This window comes from Procambarus clarkii, chromosome 4 (genome assembly GCF_040958095.1).
Source record: "Procambarus clarkii isolate CNS0578487 chromosome 4, FALCON_Pclarkii_2.0, whole genome shotgun sequence".
Classification (NCBI taxonomy): domain Eukaryota; kingdom Metazoa; phylum Arthropoda; class Malacostraca; order Decapoda; family Cambaridae; genus Procambarus; species Procambarus clarkii.
Window position 1 is genome coordinate 4,024,231 of NC_091153.1, and position 23,865 is coordinate 4,048,095.

The 23,865-nt window shown below is 46.7% G+C and overlaps 1 protein-coding gene across 5 annotated transcripts in view; it reads left to right on the forward strand.

The window, feature by feature from the left end:
* The window catches only part of LOC123751720 (calponin-3), a 141,329-nt gene that overhangs the window by 48,657 nt on the left and 68,807 nt on the right, over window positions 1–23,865 (forward strand). For all 5 annotated transcript variants that reach the window (XR_006772125.2, XR_006772126.2, XM_045733821.2 and 2 more), the window contains exons 3-4: window positions 20,693–20,759; window positions 23,093–23,197. Coding sequence is in view for 3 of the 5 variants with exons in the window: in XM_045733821.2 (XP_045589777.1) it covers window positions 20,693–20,759; window positions 23,093–23,197 (172 nt within the window). In the remaining 2 variants the exon portion in view is untranslated. The remainder of the gene's footprint in view (window positions 1–20,692; window positions 20,760–23,092; window positions 23,198–23,865) is intronic.

The following is a 23,865-nucleotide window of genomic DNA, read 5'->3' on the forward strand; positions in this document are numbered from 1 at the left end:
TGTGACTCATCGCCTGCACATCTTCATAGCCCCGGACAACGCCGGGTTCACAACAGGGCACTCCTGCCTCTCACAGTTAATAGATCACTATGACATGGCCTCAGGTGCCATGGAAGACAAGCAAAACGCAGATGTAATGTACACAGACTGTACAAAAGCTTCCGACAAGTGTGAGCATGGTGTTACTGCCCACACAACGCCTGCAAAGGGAATTACTGGCAAATTAGGAAGATGGATCTTCAATCCACAAGGGCCGTGACGAGGATTCGAACCTGCGTCCGGGAGCATCCCAGACACTGCCTTAATCGACTGAGCTACGACAGGGTAAAACGCAGGTTCGAATCCTCGTCACGGCCCTTGTGGATTTGTTCATTTGATGCATCACGTTAGTGTGATCTCTGTGTGTGATGGATTTTCAACTTCCTAACGAACAGAACGCAGTCAACACAGTAAAATTCGGATCATCTACTGTGAAAAGCTCAGTCCCCAAGGTACGGTGCTTGCTCCGGTACCTTTTCTCATCCTTATATCAGACGTAGACAAGCATACAAACTACAGTACTGTATTATCACTTGCAGGTATCAACCAGATGACACTAGGATTTTCATGCGAGTAGGCAGTATAGAGGACACGCCAAAACTCCAATCTGATGTAAATCGGGTCTTTCAGTGGTCCACAGATAATATGATGATTAATGAAAAAAAGTTCCAGCTCCTGCGCCATGTAAAAAAGCTAAAATAGGAACACTGAAACCATATATAAAACGGAATCAAATCACACTATAAAATGACAATGACAGAAGACCTTACCTTTACAGAACACAATAAAATAGCTGTCACCACTGCAAGGAAAATGACAGGTTGGATAACCAGGACCTTCCAAACAAGGGATGCCATGCCAATGATACTTTTCAAGACAATAGTGCTCTCTAGAGTGGAATATTGTTGCTTACTAACAGCCCCGGTCAGAGCCGGAGAAATTGCTAATCTAGAGAGCGTGCAAAGATCCTTTACCGCAAGAATCCACTCTTAAGTCTTCTAAATTATTGAGAGAGTAAGAGTTATAAATCTGTCTCTAGAGCACAGGTGTGAGATGCGTTGCTTGCTGTGGTGGTGGTTGCCGGCTGTGGTGGTAATGATGGTTAGTGGTTGCCGGCTGTGGTGGTAATGATTGTGGTGGTTGGTTGCCGGCTGTGGTGATAATGGTTGGTGGTTGCCGGCTGTGGTGGTAATGGTGGTGGTTGGCGGCTGTGGTGGTAATGATGGTGGTTGGTTGCTGGCTGTGGTGGTAATATGGGTACTTACCAACCAGTATCCATGGAGTGCTGTATAGCTCTTTCTGCCCCGCCTCGCACCTTTTCGTACCTGGCGCAGTTTGAAATCTCTCTACGTGAGAGTTGGGCGTCGTATTTACCCTTGTTAGTGGAGGCTTCACCTCGCTGGCCACCTGGCAAGGTACGACCATTTTCTCAAGTGTCTCCAACTTAACCGCGTATTTAATTTATACAAATATCTTTCTGAACTATTTTCTCTTTATTTAAAGAGGGTTATTTATTTTGTTCCCCCTCACTATCTTGTATGTAATGATCATGTCCCCCCCCCCTCGGTCTCTCTCTTCTCCTGTCTAGGAGAATGCGATTTCCCGTGACATATAGTCTTAGTTAAACCACTTAGTTCAAGGACATAACTCAATGGTGCTTGAGCTGGTTTTAGAAGGTATGGCAGTGGTGTCGAGGGTGTGGTGGTAGTGTGGCAGTGGTGTCGAGGGTGTGGTGGTGGTGTGGCAGTGGTGTCGATGGTGTGGTGGTGGTGTGGCAGCGGGGTCGAGGGTGTGGTGGTGGTATGGCAGTGGTGTCGATGATGTGGTGGTGGTGTGGCAGCGGGGTCGAGGGTGTGGTGGTGGTGGTGTGGCAGTGGTGTCGAGGGTGTGGTGGTGGTGGTGTGGCAGCGGGGTCGAGGGTGTGGTGGTGGTGTGGCAGTGGTGTCGAGGGTGTGGTGGTGGTATGGCAGTGGTGTCGATGGTGTGGTGGTGGTGTGGCAGCGGGGTCGAGGGTGTGGTGGTAGTGTGGCAGTGGTGTCGAGGGTGTGGTGGTGGTGGTGTGGCAGCGGGGTCGAGGGTGTGGTGGTGGTGTGGCAGTGGTGTCGATGGTGTGGTGGTAGTGTGGCAGCGGGGTCGAGGGTGTGGTGGTGGTGGTGTGGCAGCGGGGTCGAGGGTGTGGTGGTAGTGTGGCAGTGGTGTCGATGGTGTGGTGGTGGTGTGGCAGTGGTGTCGATGATGTGGTGGTGGTGTGGCAGCGGGGTCGAGGGTGTGGTGGTGGTGGTGTGGCAGTGGTGTCGATGGTGTGGTGGTAGTGTGGCAGCGGGGTCGAGGGTGTGGTGGTGGTGGTGTGGCAGTGGTGTCGAGGGTGTGGTGGTGGTGTGGCAGCGGGGTCGATGGTGTGGTGGTGGTGTGGCAGTGGTGTCGAGGGTGTGGTGGTGGTGTGGCAGCGGGGTCGAGGGTGTGGTGGTGGTGGTGTGGCAGCGGGGTCGAGGGTGTGGTGGTGGTGGTGTGGCAGCGGGGTCGAGGGTGTGGTGGTGGTGTGGCAGCGGGGTCGAGGGTGTGGTGGTAGTGTGGCAGCGGGGTCGAGGGTGTGGTGGTAGTGTGGCAGCGGGGTCGAGGGTGTGGTGGTGGTGTGGCAGCGGGGTCGAGGGTGTGGTGGTAGTGTGGCAGCGGGGTCGAGGGTGTGGTGGTAGTGTGGCAGCGGGGTCGAGGGTGTGGGGCAGTGGGGGGGGGGGGAGGGTTATGGGAGGACGTGGGGGTGCTTGTGGTGTGGGGGGAAATAGGTGGTTGTCTGGTAGTGGACACGTAGTCACACCTGTCTGTGAGGGGGGCGTATAGGTGGCACCTGCACTCCACACCTGTGGCCTCGTTATTAGCGTAGATTTACGGTCCACCCCCCCCCCCCTCTACACCCTCCCCCCCCCCCCTCAACACCCTCCCCCCCCCTCTACACCCTCCCCCCCCCTCTACGCCCTCTCCCCCCCCTCTACGCCCTCTCCCCCCCCCTCTACGCCCTCTCCCACCCTCTACGCCCTCTCCCCCCCCCCCCTCTACGCCCTCTCCCCCCCCCTCTACGCCCTCTCCCCCCCCTCTACACCCTCTCCCCCCCCCCTCTACACCCTCTCCCCCCCCCTCTACACCCTCCCCCCCCCTCTACACCCTCTCCCCCCCCCTCTACACCCTCTCCCCTGCAGCACCTCCGGGCCGATAATGGCCGCGCTGTAAACGGGAAACACTTTCCCCACAACTAATGACAATTAGTCTTGAAACTGTTAGTGACAAAATGGCAACTTCATCATAACCCAACCTGCCATAAAGACGCACCTGGTCAAGGTCGGCATTATACGCCAGGGAAATAGTTATAGACAATTTTAGTTTTTCCGTAAATGAGATAATGGCGTTATCCCTCCAGCGTCATGGAAGGATGAGGATGAGCAGGAGGAGCTCCTCCTCCTCCTCATAATAACGCAGCCACCTTCCGCCTGGATCGGGGCTCGACCTTGGAAGCCTTTTGTAATTTTGCGTCATTAGTTGTTTTTATCAGTGTGGCGTAACCTGTAGAGTGGTGAGGCGCCTGGAGGAGGTGCCAGGCACACTTCCGGCCCCCGTGCGTCAAGCTGTTACGGCGCGAGAGGTGACTTGCAGGGTCCCATCCGACGCCCTCCATCTAGCTGCCTCCGCCATCTAGCTGCCTCCGCCATCTAGCTGCCTCCGCCATCTAGCTGCCTCCGCCATCTAGCTGCCTCCGCCATCTAGCTGCCTCCGCCATCTAGCTGCCTCCGCCATCTAGCTGCCTCCATCCTCAAGCTGCTAGCGTTATCTACAAGGCTCACATTACTCTTCCATATATGGCGGGTCCTAGACTTTGTATATATGTGGTTTCAGCGACGCCCTCGGGAGGCGATATGGGGAAGGATGGGGTGATGGAGGGTGTTAATGTTGGGGGTGATGGAAGGGAAGGAGGGGGTGTAGAGGTAGGGACGGTGTTTAGGGGGGAGATAATGAACTGGTAATTATGTAGTGGCACTCCTCCCTGGCCGACAGACCTCGCCCCTGTAAGGCCGGGAGCATGTCCTGTAACCACAGTTTACAACCCTTAACTCAAACATTAAGAAGTTGTCTTAAGGACTAGAGGCAGTACAGGAATATATCGCGAAGTTGTCCATATATGGCAGCTAAGGAGTAGGGCCGCCACTCACCCTGTGAGTGAACATGCCGCTATAGGGAGGGTATTGATTAGTCACTCATCTTCTGAGTGAACATACTGCCATATTAGTATTATAAACACCCAATAAGAATCCCCTACCCCCCCCAAATGTTACCAATGTTATATATATATATATATATATATATATATATATATATATATATATATATATATATATATATATATATATATATATATATATGAGATATATCTCATATATATATATATATATATATATATATGAGATATATCTCATATATATATATATGAGATATATCTCATATATATATATATATATATATATATATATATATATATATATATATATATATATATATATATATATATATATATATATATATATATATATATATATATATATATATATGTCGTACCTAATAGCCAGAACGCACTTCTCAGCCTACTATTCAAGGCCCGATTTGCTTAATAAGCCAAGTTTTCATGAATTAATGTTTTTTCGTCTACCTAACCTACCTAACCTAACCTAACCTAGCTTTTTTTGGCTACCTAACCTAACCTTACCTATAAATATAGGTTAGGTTAGGTTAGGTAGGGTTGGTTACGTTCGGTCATATATCTACGTTAATTTTAACTCCAATAAAAAAAATTGACCTCATACATAGAGAAAAGGGTTGCTTTATCATTTCATAAGAAAAAAATTATAGTAAATATATTAATTCAGGAAAACTTGGCTTATTAGGCAAATCGGGCCTTGAATAGTAGGCTGAGAAGTGAGTTCTGGCTACTAGGTACGACATATATATATATATATATATATATATATATATATATATATATATATATATATATATATATATATATATATATATATATATATATATATATATATATATATATATATATATATAGCCAGAACGCACTTCTCAGCCAACTATGCATGGCCCAATTTGCCTAATAAGCCAAGTTTTCATGAATTAATGTTTTTTCGACTACCTAACCTAACTTTTTCTGCTTCCTAACCTGGTTAGGTAGGGTTGGTTAGGTTCGGTCATATATCTACGTTAATTTTAACTCCAATAAAAAAAATTGACCTCATACATAATGAAATGGGTAGCTTTATCATTTCATAAGAAAAAAATTAGAAAAAATATATTAATTCAGGAAAACTTGGCTTATTAGGCAAATCGGGCCTTGAATAGTAGGCTGAGAAGTGCGTTCTGGCTATTAGGTACGACATATATATATATATATATATATATATATATATATATATATATATATATATATATATATATATATATAATATATATATATATATAATATATATATATATATAATATATATATATATATAATATATATATATATATAATATATATATATATATAATATATAATATATATATATATATATATATATATATAATATATATAATATATATATATATATATATATATATATATATATATTATATATATATATATATAATATATATATATATATATATATATATATATATATATATATATATATATATATATATATATATATATATATATATATATATATATATATATATATGAGTATGTGTGTTGTCTGGTGGTTACAGAGTTCTTGGGGTTGGGATGGGGTGGAAACCCTTAAGAACAAGTGTTTATATTTGACAAATATTGTTTTCCTAACTCAACACCACTGGACTTGCTTTACTAATTATATTTAAGTGGGCACAGTATCTCAAGTAGTGGTGAAGGTGGTGTCCATCTGTCTCGCCACAGAGTCGGCTGCTGTACAGCTGTCGTGTCCACCCTCTGCATTCACGAGCACGTGTATCCCAAACACATTCTTGCTGTTAGAGATTCTCTGTCTCGACCACTTATTCATTCCTTAATGATTGAGGTTGTTGGCTACAGCTGGGTTTTTTTTTCCAGCGACAAGATCCACACTATCCTCCATTCCGTGGTCACCTTTCAGGCACCTTTGCTGCCTGATGATGCCTCTAATTTGTAGAAGTGTTGGGTGAAGTTTTCAATATGATATTCTTCTGCTTCCTCGGCTGCCAGCACCTCTGTTCGTCCATTTCCACAGCTTCCAACGTGAGATGGCATCTGAAGGAACCTGACCAGCGTTCTCTGATCAGTAAACATTTTGACAGCTCTCTTGATTTCAGCGACTGTTTTGTTTTGTTGTCCCTCAGGCTTCGTTGAACGGTTGTTTGAGTCGGTGCAGATTACTGCTTCTCTTGTTTCTTTTCAGGTGTCTTCATGCAATAATAATGACGGAATAATTTGTTTGCGTTGAGAGAAAATGATTCTCAATACACACCTTTTCATTATATTAGTTTTGAAAGGCATTATTCCTAATTACATTGTACGTTGCTCCAGCCCTGCCATTAATACGATTAGCAGATCTATCAGCGTAGCTTTGGTCTTATTTGATTCCCCTTCTTTTATTAATCTCCTCGAGAAACTTGCCTCATTTCTTGTGGTATCAAGAAGTGCCATCTCGACAGGTGTGAGGTCACGGACTTGCTCAAGCAGGTGAAGTCACAGGTAGCAACTTGATCAGTCTTGCCACGTTGTGATATTCCTGTTTTCTCGTGTAATTAGCAATGAACTTGGTTGTTTTTTCTTCGCGATATCACTGGAGGGTATCTAGCTGTCTTTAATTGCAGGATTAGTCTTCAGTGCCTTAACATTGGTTTGAACAATGGGAAGACATTACTCGTCTCGTAGATTCGATGTTTCGTTAATTATAGGGAGATAATAAAAAATAAATAAATGTTTATTTAGGTAAGGTACATACATACAAGAGATTTTACAAAGATTGATGGATTTATAGATAGAGCTAGTACATACAATGCCTAAAGCCACTATTACGGAAAGCGTTTCGGGCATGAAAAACATTAATGACTAAAGCTTAATACTAATTGAGTATAAAGAATAAAATGTGCTGAGAACAAATAAAAATAGAGATAAAAAGGGGGGAACATGGCTGAAAAAGCAGCACAAATATAATTAGGTCGACAGAGTTGTTAAAAAAAAAAAGACATGGGTTGACAATAGAGGGGTAAGGTATAATACAGGGAATTTATTAGGTAGTGCTTCGTTTTTATCTTAAACTGGTTGAGAGAGGTACAGTCTTTAACATGGTTGGGAAGGTCATTCCACATTCTGGGTCCCTTGATTTGTAGAGCATTTCTAGTTTGATTAAGTCTTACTCTAGGAATATCAAAACTGTATTTATTTCTGGTGTGGTGCTCATGGGTTCTGTTACAACCTTCAATGAAGCTTTTGAGATCAGGATTGGCATTACAGTTCAGCGTTTTATATATGTATAATACACATGAGAGGATGTGCAGTGACTTAATATCCAACATATTCAGAGATTTGAGTAGGGGTACCGAGTGATGTCTGGGGCCAGAGTTGGATATTGTCCTAATAGCAGCTTTGTGTTGAGTAATTAGAGGACGTAAATGATTTTGGGTAGTAGAACCCCAAGCACAAATACCATAGTTGAGATATGGATAGACGATAGTGAGTGAGGTAGTGAGGCCTTGGCTTCATCTTGTACGCTTTAAAGTCTTTTCGTATCGCATGATGAGTATGTGCACAAGTGGTGTGTGACGGAGCATACATCATATTTAGGAACTGGAATAGGAGTCCCCTTTTGGACATTCCAGGACATAGTTCTCGGAGCCATGGAACGGCTTTTGAATATCCCAACGAGTTGAAGTTGTCCCCTTCCCCCCCCCCACGTCTGTCTGTCTGCCTCTGTCTCTCGCTCTTGTTAAAACAGACCATAATCCCTGAGTGGGCTACAGCCCAACTCCTGTGCCAGGTAAGTCCACTACGGGCTCACCATAGTCCGTGCTGCTTGGAACGTGTTGTTCCGAGAAGCTGAATCTAAAACTCGAGTGGGTAGGAGGGAGGTAGATGTTATAAGGGGGAAGGTAAGGAGGGGGAGTGTCGTGGATCAAAACCAGACACCGTGAGTCCCTCCACCGGATGTAACGATCCCTCCACCGGATTACAATACTTCTCGTAGATTACTGTATGGCTCTGGGTCTTCAGGCACGCAAGGTTTCCAAATGAGCTGATGTAATATAAGAAACTCTTGTTTGCAAAAATAACATAAGAACGTTATTGCTCTTTTTTTTTTTGAGCAAGGAGAGCAATTTTTCTAATTCCTTTTGAACTTGTTTTCGTTTAGACAAAAAAGTGAATTAAAACTAGGGAAACGAGAGAGAAAACGAGAAACTGATTTCCTCGTAAACTTTCATGTAAAAATGTATGAGGTTTTTTATTATAGCATTCAACCACCTTATTATTTCCCGCATTAAATGCTTCATTGATGTCTCTAAATTAAGTTCCTCATTTTTCCTAGATAACTCTTTTTGTTCATTGCCCATATCGCTGTGCCCGCGATATCTGGATAACGCGTCGATACAAAGGCCGCGTCATCGCACGGGATAAAAACTTGCAAAGATTCTCATTGTTATCTAGTCATGTTGCCCCCCCCACCCCCACCCACCCTCCCCTGATACCAGATTTCAGAGTAGTTTTTAAATCGGTCTGTTGCACTGCTTGACGGGGGCCCGCCCTGGAGGGGAGCTTCAGGTGAACTTGTTACAATAAGATGCTATCATTGTCGTAAAGCGTGTCTGAAGCCAGTCTTGTGTAATGAAGACTTGGCACATCACATCAATTGCTCGAGAGACTCGCCGTTTCTTTTTTTTTTTTAACACATTATTCACCTTCTGATCTGGATTGAAGACGTACCGCTCGGCTAGGAACACAGTACAGTAAACTAGCAAGAGGGTGACCCAAGCCTTCTGGAGTCTCTGGCCGAACGTAATTTTTTTTTTCCATGTCAAGTCCATTTCTTTGGTTTTCCAGTTATAATCACGCAAAAGTTAGACTGTAACCAGTCGACGATGCTGGGTTGCCTCCAGTCTCTGTTCTCTCCAGAGAGCGAGACCTGTTAATCTTCGACGCCCAAAACGAATAACCTCTCATTTCTAGGTGTGTCTCGTCGATGTCACACATGTCGGTGTAAAGGCCTGGAAACTGTGTCTCAGGCCTTTATTCACGATGGCGTCGTGGCCTCTTAACATACACCCACTGCCACCTGGGGTCGCTCAGGGGTTAATTATTATATTCACTAGTTGACCTGGAGCTCGGGGGAAAAAACTATCCACTCTGACACGTTGTTGAAAAAATCGCACAACGCTGCCAGACCTTGGGCCAGATTCACGAAGGCACTTACGCAAACACTTACGAACCTGTACATCTTTTTTCAATCTTTGGCGGCTTTGTGTCCAATTATTAAACAGTTAATGAGCTCCGAAGCACCAGGAGGCTGTTTATAACAATAACAACAGTTTAATGGGAAGTTTTCATGCTTGTAAACTGTTTAATAAATGTAACCAAAGCCGTCAAAGATTGAGGAAAGATGTACACGTTCGTAAGTGCTAGCGTAAGTGCTTTCGTGAATTTGGCCCCTTGACATTAGGCTAGCATGAGCCACCTGTTCTCTGACCTACGGTACAACACCCAACACTCTTGCTGTTAATTCTTTTTTTCCGTATATTGGCGGGCGTCTTGCTAGCTGCAGATAGTTAATATTTGGGTTATATCAGTGATGGCAGGATTTGGCGTGAGAGATTATTGTCGTTATCTGCCATAACGGAGGCGGCGTGACAGGACACGTGTGTCAATATTATATATCAAGACGTGGGCTGGCTAGTGATGTGGAACTGAAGCGATATTACTAGCTGAAGATCTCTGCCAGGCCTCAACAACAAAGGCCAAATGCTCGTTAACTCGCCCACTAAACCCGCTGTTTATTGATGGAAAATGGATTATACATAACTGATGACGTTCGGACATTTCTCGAACAGTGCTTCGCTGATGACTTCTGTTTGAATCCCAGCTCAGAAAATGATTCACCCACGTACTTAAAGTACAAATAATCGCCAACACAACCTCTGCCCCTAACCTAACCTACGCCTGAACTTTACATTGAACTTGTACATAATTTATATACGAAGACAAACCTACAGCTGTGTATTTAACACACACTGTTAAAATTGATGAGCAGAACGGCAGCTGCTTTAAGGAGCCTGGCCTGAGGACAGTTAGCAAGAGCTTGTTCAGCCTTGAACACCTCATGGGATCCACTGAACTCTTCCTCCTGCTTTACTTGTAATGATCCATGGACCTTTATGTTATACTCTTTATATTTCATGAACTACTACTTGATAAACTCAGCATTTTATTCTATATATGATTCGTTTTTAAACCCCGTGCTGGTTGTAGGCCCGGTGGTGGTTGTAGGCCCGGTGGTGGTTGTAGGCCCGGTGGTGGTTGTAGGCCCGGTGGTGGTTGTAGGCCCGGTGGTGGTTGTAGGCCCGGTGGTGGTTGTAGGCCCCGGTGCTGGTTGTAGGCCCCGGTGCTGGTTGTAGGCCCGGTGCTGGTTGTAGGCCCGGTGCTGGTTGTAGGCCCGGTGGTGGTTGTAGGCCCGGTGGTGGTTGTAGGCCCCGGTGCTGGTTGTAGGCCCGGTGGTGGTTGTAGGCCCCGGTGGTGGTTGTAGGCCCGGTGGTGGTTGTAGGCCCGGTGGTGGTTGTAGGCCCGGTGGTGGTTGTAGGCCCGGTGCTGGTTGTAGGCCCCGGTGCTGGTTGTAGGCCCCGGTGCTGGTTGTAGGCCCCGGTGGTGGTTGTAGGCCCGGTGGTGGTTGTAGGCCCGGTGCTGGTTGTAGGCCCGGTGCTGGTTGCACCAATTAAACTTTCTACACTTTGCCCATTTCCTCAGTGTAGTAATGAGAGCGGTTTACTCATTGTACCATGTGGCCCCTAAACACAACTGCCTTCTCTGAAGAACACACACGTGCTGATTCTGGGGAAAATGGTGGTGTACTGTTCCATATATAGAGTTCCCCCTCTTCCGGTCTGTCCATCTGGGGGGGGTTCCTCGCTCCCCCCCCCCCCCACCTTCCGTCACACCGCTCAAGGGGGGCACGCTTGACGCAAGGCGATCTTCACGTATTAACGTGGCGACACGCAGCAGAAATGTCTTCCTTCCTGTTGATGCCATCCGCTCCTGGCTTAAATATTTCGAGCACGAAACTTGTTTACCAACCTGGGCTCCGTAGCTTAGTTGAGAGCGTGGCTAAGTCTGCCTTAAGATGCGTGACTTGGGTAAACTTTTTTTTCTTGTTTGCTGTGCTACGCCCTCGAGGCTGTGAGGCCCGGCTTTACAAAGGTCCTGCCAAGTTGCCGACAGGAGCAGGAAGAACTGAAGACAGATTGATGAAGATAGATAAGGCAATATGGAAGGGGTAGGGTGGGGGGTAAGGCAACATGGGAGGGATGCAAGCGTGGAGACCTTGAAGAGTGAGGGAGAGTAGTGGAGGATTTGTTACCGTGATGATGGGTGTGTCACGCCCACGGTCACACCCACGGTCACTCCCATCTCCACATCCATGCTTGTCCATAACGCTTACCCACACTAACGTGTATCCAATAAATTGAGCAACGCCCACATGAACGCATGAAGCTACGACCCCACATCCACCCACCCTCATCCCACTCCCACCCACGCCTCCCCCACATCCACCCACGCCTCCCCCACATCCACCCACGCCTCCCCCACATCCACCCACGCCTCCCCCACATCCACCCACGCCTCCCCCACATCCACCCATCCTCATCCCACTCCCATCCCACTTCCACCCACCTAGGCCCCCACCCACGTCTCCCACATATCCACGTGCTTGTGGTCAGGTACAAGACGCTTCCGGGAATAAGACAGCGCCATGAGACGCTTGACCCTGACTGGAACATGACTGGAGTATGGCTGGAGAGTTTTGGGAACTTGGGTAAGACTGGCTAAGGTTTGGGGAGGGCTGGCGGCGCCTGGTACACTGACACAGTCTACCATAAAGTTGACAATGGTCATTAAAAACACTCAAGTCCCCAAAAGCCTTCCGCAAAAGGGCACAGCTGTACTAGGCGAGTATGCTCGGCAACGATTCTGTAAGACAACATTAAGACAGTGAAGACACTCATTCCCATTTTTTCAAGTTTTAAGGGGAGAGTTTTAGGGACGACTTTCCGCCTTTAAACGAGTCTGTTTTGTCGCATTGTGTAGGGGGGGGGGGTGAGTCGCGTAGTGGTGTGTGGGTGTGGGGTGAGTCACGTGGTGTGGGGTGAGTCACGTGGTGTGGGGTGAGTCACGTGGTGTGGGGTAGTTGAGTAACATTGTGGGGGGGGGGGGCCGGGTGAGTTATTAGCCGGCTTGAATACTATTTGTATTTGGCGAGTCAAGGTTCTTATAGGTGTGAGTGTGTGTATGAGTAACTATGTGAGTCATGGGTCGAGGAAGCCGTAAAACACACTCTTGAGAGGCTCTTAGTGGTCCGCCCCCACCCTCCCCCCCCCTCCTCCACTCTCCCCCCCCTCCTCCACTCTCAAGAGTGTGTGAAAATGACCATGACTTCAGTAGGCGACACACAAGCTGAAGTCATAGTCATTTTCAGTTGCAGCCTAGGAAGATAACGGTAGCTTCCGTCACCCATCATCCGTGGCGTGTCGCCGGCCGTGGCGTGTCGCCGGCCGTGGCGTGTCGCCAGGAAAACCGTTTGGCATTGCTGAAACGAAGCTGATGTGTTACGGAAAATGTAATCTTCCCGGTAAGGAATAAGGAAAGATAGTGAACGAAGGTGGAGGATTTTGCGTACTTGCTGCTACTTCTACCTTATCTTGCGGTGATTCCAACGATCAGCGTCCCTGCGGCCCGGTCTCTGACCAGGCCTCCTGGTTGGTTAACCAGGCTGTTGGACACTGCTTCTCGCAGCGTGAGATAGGACTCTCAGCCTGTAACACCCATGACCCCCCCCCCCCATGAGCTATCACCCAGGGAAGCCTTCTCAAAGAGGTCAGCCGAGATGACCTCTGGATCATCTTGTATGTTGATTAAAAAAAATCCTGGGCTAGTCTTAGTCAGCTAGTTTCAAGTATGTAATATTTCATGATACTCTTGTCAAACATTGCAATGGAATTAGACCCCAGATTCTTATGTGTAAACATCCACGGCTCTCCCCACTTTTATCCAAGCCAAAGGTCAGTCACACACGTAATTAATAATTCCTCTCTTGAACAGTGTGTGGTGAATGTCAAACAAGCTTAATTGAAAAATTCTTAAGTGTTTGTGTACGTGTGGGCCGACCCCCTTGCATTTTTGGTGTAGGTAGCATCAGCAAATCTCCCCCTCCCCCCCTTTTGGGTTTGTATATAGAGGTCCTGTAGAGACTGTTTAGACAGAGTGCCAGACACCGGGGAGAGGTCCAGAGAGGGTTGTGGAGAACATCGCACAGCCAGGGAGTGACAGAGTGAATCCACCGGAGGGAGAGACAGAGGTCTTAAGGTAAAGTGTGATCTTTGAGGGTTTTGTTCCATGTCTAAATTTCTTAACTATTGGCCAGTGTTAGAGTAGGATTTATAGTGGTGATTAGCATAATTTTGTTCTCAATAAACTTTTGTTAAATTTCCCGTCTGTCAATTGTTGAATCCTTTTAGCCTTTTGGATATAGTTGGCTGACAACCGTCCCATAATTAATGACAGTCATAGAAAGTACTCTCCAAGTCAAGCAATGTTTCTTGCCTCGTTGCTTGATATAGTCTCAATGGTCAAAGGCAGATGGTGGCAGCGATTTTTAATCCTGTGTAGTATTTCCTTGTTGGCAGTGTACCTTTGGTTCCGGTGTAACCATCATATGTCAGCTCATATTACAGTGTTCAATAACAGTGTTACCAAGTGCAACCGATAGGAAGTGTTACTTAGGATAAGTAGTAGTGTATAAGTACATATATTAATTAGTTTATATATTATAGTGGTGTTACAAGCCTGATTGATCAGGAATCCTTTGACGCTCTCTTTTGAACAGAGATGTTTAGGAGAAAGCGCCAAGCCATTACGACTATATGGAACTTGGTCAGCATAAGGATTTGGGATGGGACGGGGAAAAAGAGTGGTGCCCAACACTTGGACGGTCGGGGATTGAACGCGGACCTGCATGAAGCGAGACCATCTCTCTACTGTCCAGCCCAAGTGATTGGCCACGTGTAGAGGGAGAGTGTTGAAAAGTCCCGGGCCTTTCATTTTGATACTTCTAAGTACCTTTTGCACATTTGCCTTTCAGTGGGGCCATTTTGCACATCCTGATACGTCAATCCAATCACCAATACTTCACTAAGTATAACAGATAAATCACTGCACCGACTCTGCCACTTGTTACAACTGGAACACGTCTTGAGTTCAGGAGTGTCTTGGGTGAACTGATTCCTGCTGACCAAGGAATCTAACAGAGTCCTGTTGACACCCACATCACTTCTGAGGCTACAAATGTGGTTAATAAGAGGTCAATCCGATCTCAGCCTTCCTCCAGGGAACAGAAAATGAGGTCGGGTGCGCTCAACAGATGGCGTTGACATCAGCACACCTTCCCTCCTAAAAGAATTGGGGTCGGGTGCGCTCAACAGATGGCATTGACATCGTCACAGAGGGTATGTGTGAGGGAGTGGGCCCCTGAGAGGGGGTGTGTGTGTGAGGTGTGGGGGTCACTAAGGGGGGGGGGGGAGATCGCTCAGATGTGTGTGTGGGGGGGGGGGGTCTCTGGGAGGGGTGTGTGGGGCAGGGGGAGAAGGATGAAGGCCTGGGCCTGTGTGTTGACATATGCTCTAGCGTGAGTGTCACATTTGTCTCAAGTTGCACAGGTCTCCAGGGAAGGCTGCACCGCTCGCTCCTGTCAGTTCCCCCGCGCGTTTGATTATTTTCTGAACCCTGACACCTGCCCTCCCCCATCTGTGTGTGTTAGTGCTGATGTTGCTGCCTTCCTGAAGCACCCTGATGGTGCAGCAGTCTTGGGCATCTTCCTGAAGCACCCTGATGGTGCAGCAGTCTTGGGCATCTTCCTGAAGCACCCTGATGGTGCAGCAGTCTTGGGCATCTTCCTGAAGCACCCTGATGGTGCAGCAGTCTTGGGCATCTTCCTGAAGCACCCTGATGGTGCGGCAGTCTTGGGCATCTTCCTGAAGCACCCTGATGGTGCGGTACTCTTGGGCATCTTCCTGAAGCACCCTGATGGTGCAGCAGTCTTGGGGATCTTCCTGAAGCACCTTGATGGTGCAGCAGTCTTGGGCATCTTCCTGAAGCACCCTGATGGTGCAGCAGTCTTCCTGGAGCCTCCTGGTCTTATATAGACTCTGATCACATATTCAGATCCTAAACTTGTCAAGAACTTAATTCTTAAGTAAACTGCAGAGGAAACTTTTAGCCTATACGAGGCAGCTCCTATATGTACCCGCCCAAATGTCTTCATGTTTGTGCATTTGTGTCCAAAAGAATCATTGACGCCTTGCGTCATACCAAAATATATAGGGTGAAGAAATGTCACGTAATATGGTATATATAAGGCGTCAAGATATTGACTGGGGAGACAGTCACAGAGAACCGACCAACTTGCCGAGGTAGAAACACTCACAGCTTCAATATTACAACATGAAACACATACAAATTCGACGGAAACCTTTCAAAAATGGCGTAAAACGTTCCTTTGTTGACAATCGGAAAGTGACCCGACATACAGAACGCTCATCAGAAGACGACAAACATTTACGAAAATGTTAAACCAAGCATCAATACCCTGGTTAAGACAAAATAATCTACTTAATCTACATCATTTAAAATACAAAATTTTATTTTGCGTTTGGAAAATATATTTAATACAAGTTAACAGTATTGATAATCTGCTTAGAGGATTACTTAGTAATTAAGTCATACTTAAGATTACCTTGTTACGAGATGCGAGTGGTGGTAAAGATGTGTCCAGCAGGCTCGGGTCAGGTCACTAGTGACCTGACCCGAGCCTGCACCTGTTACAACGAGATGGTGGTTATTAAATATAAATTTAGATCTAAATTAATAATTTTTGTACTCGCTGAATGTTCGCCCTAAACCTGTGGAATGGGCTCTCCAACAGTAACTTGTTGGAGACGCGTCCACAACCTGACCAACACCGGCCCGGCCCCCAGTGATAGATCATAAATAAAGTACCCCCAGCTGCTGCCAAGGATATAATGACAATCCAGCCAGGTTGGGATATTCAAAAGCCGTTCCATGGCTCTGAGAACTATGTCCTGGAATGCCCAATCTAGCCAGGATAATTGAAACTGTTTCAACATTTAGCAGTTTATTCCACTAAACTCCACCACGACTTTTAACAAAGATTCTTATTGAGAGAAGTTACTCTACTAACAAATATCAACAATAAACCACAATGAAAGCCTCATCAAAACATCAGTATAACACTCCTTCTAGATCCTCTCAAGGAGCACGCTTTATGATTTTTTTTTTGAGATATATACAAGAGTTGTTACATTCTTGTACAGCCACTAGTACGCGTAGCGTTTCGGGCAGGTCCTTAATCCTATGGTCCCTGGAATACGATCCCCTGCCGCGAAGAATCGTTTTTTCATCCACGTACACATTTTACTGTTGCGTTAAACAGAGGCTACAGTTATGGAATTGCGACCAGTAAATCCTCCCCGGCCAGGATACGAACCCATGACAGAGCGCTCGCGGAACGCCAGGCGAGTGTCTTACCACTACACCACGGAGACTGTAATGTGTTATAATAGTCCTTGAGTTGCATTTCACATATTAATACAGATAATTATTAGAAACGGTGGTGAGGTTGAAGAACTGGACTTGATCATTAAATGTACAGCTCAAAGCTCCGCACGTCTCCCCAGCCTGACTCTGGACCAATTAAAAATATCTTGCTTGCTCCCGGCAGCGTTTACCCGCCAAAAAACCTGTCGTACTGCAATCGTAATGTGTTTCCAGTCAACTTTGCCAAATAAAACTTAAATATCGCATAATTTTAAAATCCTAATTGCTGTGTGCTATAATATAGTACTTCCAAAGTCTAAAACAGTCAGTAGTTTACATTTTTAGCAATAATCGTGGCGCCGGCACCACCAGAGCCCCACAACGGTCAGTGGTGGTAAGCAGCATGACTTGCGACAGTGTAGAGTCAGGATTGACAAAGACAATTTTTTGCCATCTTGCTGCAAGTGTCGAGGCCTTCACAATGCTGGTTCCTCTCTTTGGTCCCGTGAAGCCCCGTGTGAGAGACTTCAAGCCGGTACCCATAAGCAGGGTAATCTAAGATCCGAAGGAAGGAAGGAAAGATCGCACAGCAGGAACAAGGAAGGAACTGTTGAAAGACAACAATAACCTCTATAACCAAGGCCTGGGAGAAAGGCACGGCGACGAGTAAGGATAGCCTATAGTGGCTATTGAAACCACTAGGAAAGCCATTTTCCTAGTGTGGATTATTTGTTGTTGTTATAGATTCAGCTACTCGGAACAAGCTCCAAGTAGCACGGGCTATGGTGAGCCCGTAGTGGACTTACCTGGCACAGGAGCGGTGCTGAATGAGTGCCTAGTGTGGAACGAAGCCGGAAATCTGTACCCTAGTGGTGATGAGGTGCAAGGTAGCTTTGTGGATTCTGCGGTCGGTATACAGATTATTGAATACCTCAAAAAGTTGGATAAGAATATTGAAACTCTTAGAAAAATTAGCTATGACAAACAGATTGGGTGTAGTGGGGAGTGAAGTGGGGAATGAAACGGAGGGGTAAGAAAGTAAGGAAGAGAATGGCGTATCACAGATGGAAGAGTGTGGAAAAGGAAGTATCCACTAATGATGATGGCGGTGTTCAACCCCGTGTGGTGGAAAATGTTGACGGAGACGCTCAGGAAAAACGGGATACAACAATACAATTTCAAGAGATGATGTCGCTAATCAATAAAATAAATAACCGCAGCCAAGATGCTGCCTGGAAACATAGACGGGGAATATTACTGCATCTGCGTTGTGTTCCTCCCATGTTGGTGTTGTTTCTTTGGCATGAAATACAATCTTGTAAGGCCGTGATGCTGTGTAGCATTAGAACATAAGGATCCTATTATGCGTTCATATGCATTATTCATTTCTTTCCTCCTTTTGAAGCGAAAGGATTAATTTATTAGTTCCCTCGGCTCTTATTAATCTAATCGCCGAAGCTTCATTTATCTCTGAAGTTCTATTCGGAATACTCTAAGTTCAATTATCTCATCATTATCTCGGTATTTCTTGGGCCATGTGAATAATCTTGATTATTTTCATGGTTTCTTTTTGTACCTTCTCCATCTTTAGTCTGCCTTTACCAACACAAGACAAGACAGGGGTCCGCACAATCAATGAGATCTCACAGTATGCCATGTGATTACCATTGGAATGTGAAATGTAAAATATGATTAATAATTGTGTACTGTATAGGGGTGTGAACACCTTGAGAAACGGTGTATAGACGAAGGAAGAAATAGCCTAAGCTACTCTATCCTTCAGAGATGTACTTCCTTTTTATCAGATACTAGAGGAAACGGTAATGATTAAACAGATTATAATATTCTCAACCAGCTCAGAGACTCGACTGCCGGACCTCCATATTTATAAAGAAATACAAAATATCGCTGCTTTGGGAGCCCCCAGGGTAACACGGAGAGAGAGATTGTATATTGGTGAGTTACAGGAGGCTCTTGAAGTGGCAGACAGACCCACTCCACAAAAGCGATATCAACAAAGTGTAGACTGGTCGCTGTAACGTGACGAGTCTGTGAGGTCAAGAGCCAAGTCTCAGTCATATGAAGAAAACAAACTAATTACAGCACGCAGGTCAATATTTGCTTATAAAGCTTTTAATATTAGCAACTTCTCATCCTCCGACAAAATCAGTGAAGCCAATAGAAGACAAACCAGACAGCAGGGGTTGCAGTTACGAACTACTTTGATGGATTAGATGAATGTGACCAAGGACGGGTAGACCATAACCGGGGAGCCAAAGGACTAACATGCAAAGCTGACATTTAAATTGTCATACAAACAGGTCACAGTTTAACAGTAAACAAAACGAAATCATGTGACCATTTGAAGTCGATCAAAAAAAGCGTTTATATACTTCTTGGAACAGACCAGAGTTACTTCACATAACATACGCCTGGAAGATATAAAATGCTCAAGTCATTACTCTGGGCTAGAAGGGAAGGAAAGGGAACTTTCGGGAGAAAGCGCAAAGTCATTTACTACTATACTGCACTTGGAAGGGGTCAGGATAAGGATTTGGGATGGGACGGGGGGAAAGGAATGTTGCCAAACACTTGGGCGGTCGGGGGATTGAACGCAGACCTGCATGCCTCGAGACCGTCGCCCTACCGTCTAGCCCAAGGGCTAGAGACAGAGTAAGAAGTGTAGACTAGAGCCAGTGTATTGGAGATACCATGTGTACAACTAGACCTTGAATATCAGAGAGGTTCACGACTCCCACCAGCAAATATTAGACACAATGCCACAGAAGAAAGATTCGAGTCTTCAGGACGGAATTAGAAGCGTTCGTGCAGCAAGTGTTTTCATCTGGCGGGTTGTGTACCTCGTGTGTTTGGCAGATTTAAGTTACTTTTAATGGTTAAATATTGTTATCACTTTGTTACTTGGCGGGATTATAACCACTAAGATCACTAGCACTCGTGTGCTGAGTGCACTTGTCGGTGCACTCGGTGGTTTCTGTGATAATAATTGCGAGGTTTTCGTTCATTTCAACGATTTTATGCAAATATCTTGTTCGCTGCTCAACCTGATCTATTTTGTAATAACTATATGAATTATATTTTAGTATCCAAACTAAAGGCGACGGAATCTTTCGTGGAATTTTTGTAAAAGTCCCGAAGCCTTGTAATTGACCCTAAGGTGTGGGGATGGGGGGGGGGGGGGAAAGGAAGGAATTATCAGGGGGAAAGCGCCAAGCTATTACGACTATATGGCACTTGGAAGCGGTTAGGATAAGGATTTGGGATGGGACGGAGGGAAGGAATGGTGTCCAACCACTTGGACGGTCGGGGATTCAACGCCGTCTTACAAGGAAGCGAGACCGTCGCTCTACCGTCCAGCCCAAGTGGTTGGGCGGGGGGGAGGAGAGGTGGGCTAAGGTAATTGCAGCCATGATAGAAGGGCCGTTGCAACTGTCTTTGGTGTTGTGTAGGTTGTTGATTTAGATTTAGCTACTTGGAACGAAATGTCCATGTAGCACGGACTATAGTGAACCCGTATTCGAGTTCGATTATTCACGATAATTTTGTTATTGGGATATTTGTCAAAATTTTAAATGGAAGTGGGGTTTCCTCCTTTTCTCCCGGTTTCTTTTCGCTTCTGTTTTAGCGCACTGGTTTTAGTCTTGTGTGCAGGACAGACGTGTAATGTATATATATTCACCTAATGTGTGAAGGGGAATTGGGTAGATAGAGATGTGTAGGTGTGGTGGTTGACGCTTGGAGTGCGTAAATGTTTCTGATACACTTTTCTTCCACAGGTTGCTGAACCACCTTCAACCTGGCTCTGTCAAGAGAGTGAACACAATGAAGGCTCCCTTCAAACAGGTGAGTGGTTTGGGGGTTGGGGGACGGGGGGGGGGGAAGGATAGAGACGAGTCAGGCGAATGGAAGAAATGGACGCTGGAAATTAAAGGCGGCAACAGCCCCCCTTCTAACACACAGCCCCCCCTCTAACACACAGCCCCCCCTCTAACACACAGCCCCCCTCTAACACACAGCCCCCTCCTTCTAACACACAGCCCCCTCCTTCTAACACACAGCCCCCTCCTTCTAACACACCGCCCCCCCCTAACACAACCCTACTAACGCAGCCCCCCTCACACACAGCCCCCCTTAGCAACACCTGCAGGAGCTGCTGGTGCCCATCACTCTAGATCTTCTGTAAATGGCACAACCGCGACCAGATTGAACTAAGAGTAGAAGAAAACTGGTTAGACCTCTCTGATGCAAATCTTCCTCACTCCTGAGGTCACCAGCAACAAGACAGGCCCTGGAAGTAGACCTCCGGCCACGGGCCCTGGAAGTAGACCTCCGGCCACGGGCCCTGGAAGAGTAGACCTCCGGCCACGGGCCCCTGGAAGAGTAGACCTCCGGCCACGGGCCCCTGGAAGAGTAGACCTCCGGCCACGGGCCCCTGGAAGAGTAGACCTCCGGCCACGGGCCCCTGGAAGAGTAGACCTCCGGCCACGGGCCCCTGGAAGAGTAGACCTCCGGCCACGGGCCCCTGGAAGAGTAGACCTCCGGCCACGGGCCCCTGGAAGAGTAGACCTCCGGCCACGGGCCCCTGGAAGAGTAGACCTCCGGCCACGGGCCCCTGGAAGAGTAGACCTCCGGCCACGGGCCCCTGGAAGAGTAGACCTCCGGCCACGGGCCCCTGGAAGAGTAGACCTCCGGCCACGGGCCCCTGGAAGAGTAGACCTCCGGCCACGGGCCCCTGGAAGAGTAGACCTCCGGCCACGGGCCCCTGGAAGAGTAGACCTCCGGCCACGGGCCCCTGGAAGAGTAGACCTCCGGCCACGGGCCCCTGGAAGAGTAGACCTCCGGCCACGGGCCCCTGGAAGAGTAGACCTCCGGCCACGGGCCCCTGGAAGAGTAGACCTCCGGCCACGGGCCCCTGGAAGAGTAGACCTCCGGCCACGGGCCCCTGGAAGAGTAGACCTCCGGCCACGGGCCCCTGGAAGAGTAGACCTCCGGCCACGGGCCCCTGGAAGAGTAGACCTCCGGCCACGGGCCCCTGGAAGAGTAGACCTCCGGCCACGGGCCCCTGGAAGAGTAGACCTCCGGCCACGGGCCCCTGGAAGAGTAGACCTCCGGCCACGGGCCCCTGGAAGAGTAGACCTCCGGCCACGGGCCCCTGGAAGAGTAGACCTCCGGCCACGGGCCCCTGGAAGAGTAGACCTCCGGCCACGGGCCCCTGGAAGAGTAGACCTCCGGCCACGGGCCCCTGGAAGAGTAGACCTCCGGCCACGGGCCCCTGGAAGAGTAGACCTCCGGCCACGGGCCCCTGGAAGAGTAGACCTCCGGCCAAAAATATTTCCACCATTATTGTAAAGTAATTATTTAAATACAGGCATCAACTTAAATATTCTAAACTGATCAGTAGACACTTGTAACCAAAGTAATGTTATCCCACATCTCCGGGTGACAATTCTGACCGTACAAGAACGTAAGAACTCTTGTATATATCAAATATATACAGATTTGCACATTATTTTATTTATCAAAAGGCTGAAATCATGAACCTGGAGGATGAAGGGAATTATTCAGCAGAAAGCGCCAAGCCAAAACGACTATATATCACTGGGAAGGGGTCAGGATAAGGATTTAGGATAGGACGGGGGAATGGAATGGTGCCAAACCACTTTGGACGGTCGGGGATTGGACGCCGACCTGCATGAAGCGAGACCGTCGCTCTACCGTCCAGCCCAAGTGTTTCTAGAACATCCTAGAGGACACCTCTCCTGGTATATCTACCCCTGGGTGGAGGTGAGAGACGGTCCTTTGTCATTCAGCACCGCTCCTGTGTCAGGTAAGTTACGGGCTCACCATAGCCAGTGCTACTTGGAACTTGTTCCGAGTAGCTGAATCTATAACAGGTGAGAGACGCTGGTGAGCTGTGACTAGCATCTTGAAACGGTAGGAGGTCTCTATAGAATATTATATATATGTTTATTATTTTCCAAATCAGCGTCATTGTTAGCGTATATATATATAATTAATGTATTTTCTTTGTTGATAATTTCTTTAGTATATAACTAAATATCTTTTTTATATTTAAGACTTTGTTGCTGTAAAGTGGTGTTATATTATTATTAGTTACTGAACATGTTTGTTTGACTCGGGTGAGGTCCAGGCTGACAGTCTGTCTTGTGCCGCAGAGAGAGAACGTCGAGATGTTCCTGAAGGGCTGTGAGGCTTACGGCCTCAAGAGTCAAGACCTCTTCCAAGTGAACGACCTCTACGAGAACCGGAACCTCTACATGGTGAGTACCTCGCTCTCCTTCAACTCTCTGGTCGTTCTCCCTTCACAAGTACGGGACCTTGGGGCTGTGTACTGTGTAGAATTACCACGTAGGATCAAGGGAAGGGAAGGGAATTCTTAGGGGAAAGATCCAAGACTATATAGCACTTGGAAGGGATCAAGATAAGGATTTAGGATGGAGCAGTGGTGGTTGACGGTGGATTTAAATAGCAATTTTACAGAATTGTAATGCATTATGTATATTAAATATGCATACACTGTGTAAATTTATAATTGGCACGCAGCATGCCAGAATTGACTGTAGAGTTGTCGAGGATTCAAAACAGGGTGTTGTGTGTTGTCCATCACAACACATCTTAACATTCATTCATTGACATCGTCAGTCAATTTTATTGTTTTGAATGTCCTTGGGGGGTGTCCAGGGGGGCACGTCCCAGGGCACATACGACATTGCCAGGGGGTGTCCCAGACCCCGGGTGACCTATTTAACACTATGTAGTTTTTTTTTTTTTTTTTTTTTTTTATAAAAAGAGTAGAGTCTAGAGAGGAAATCAGTCAGTCTGCCGGAAGACAATGGAAAATCCCCTCCTTCAGTGTGTAAGGCCGCACCTTGACCCAAGAGGTCAGGTCTTGTGGTCAACATTTAATGAGTTAGATACCACGACTTGC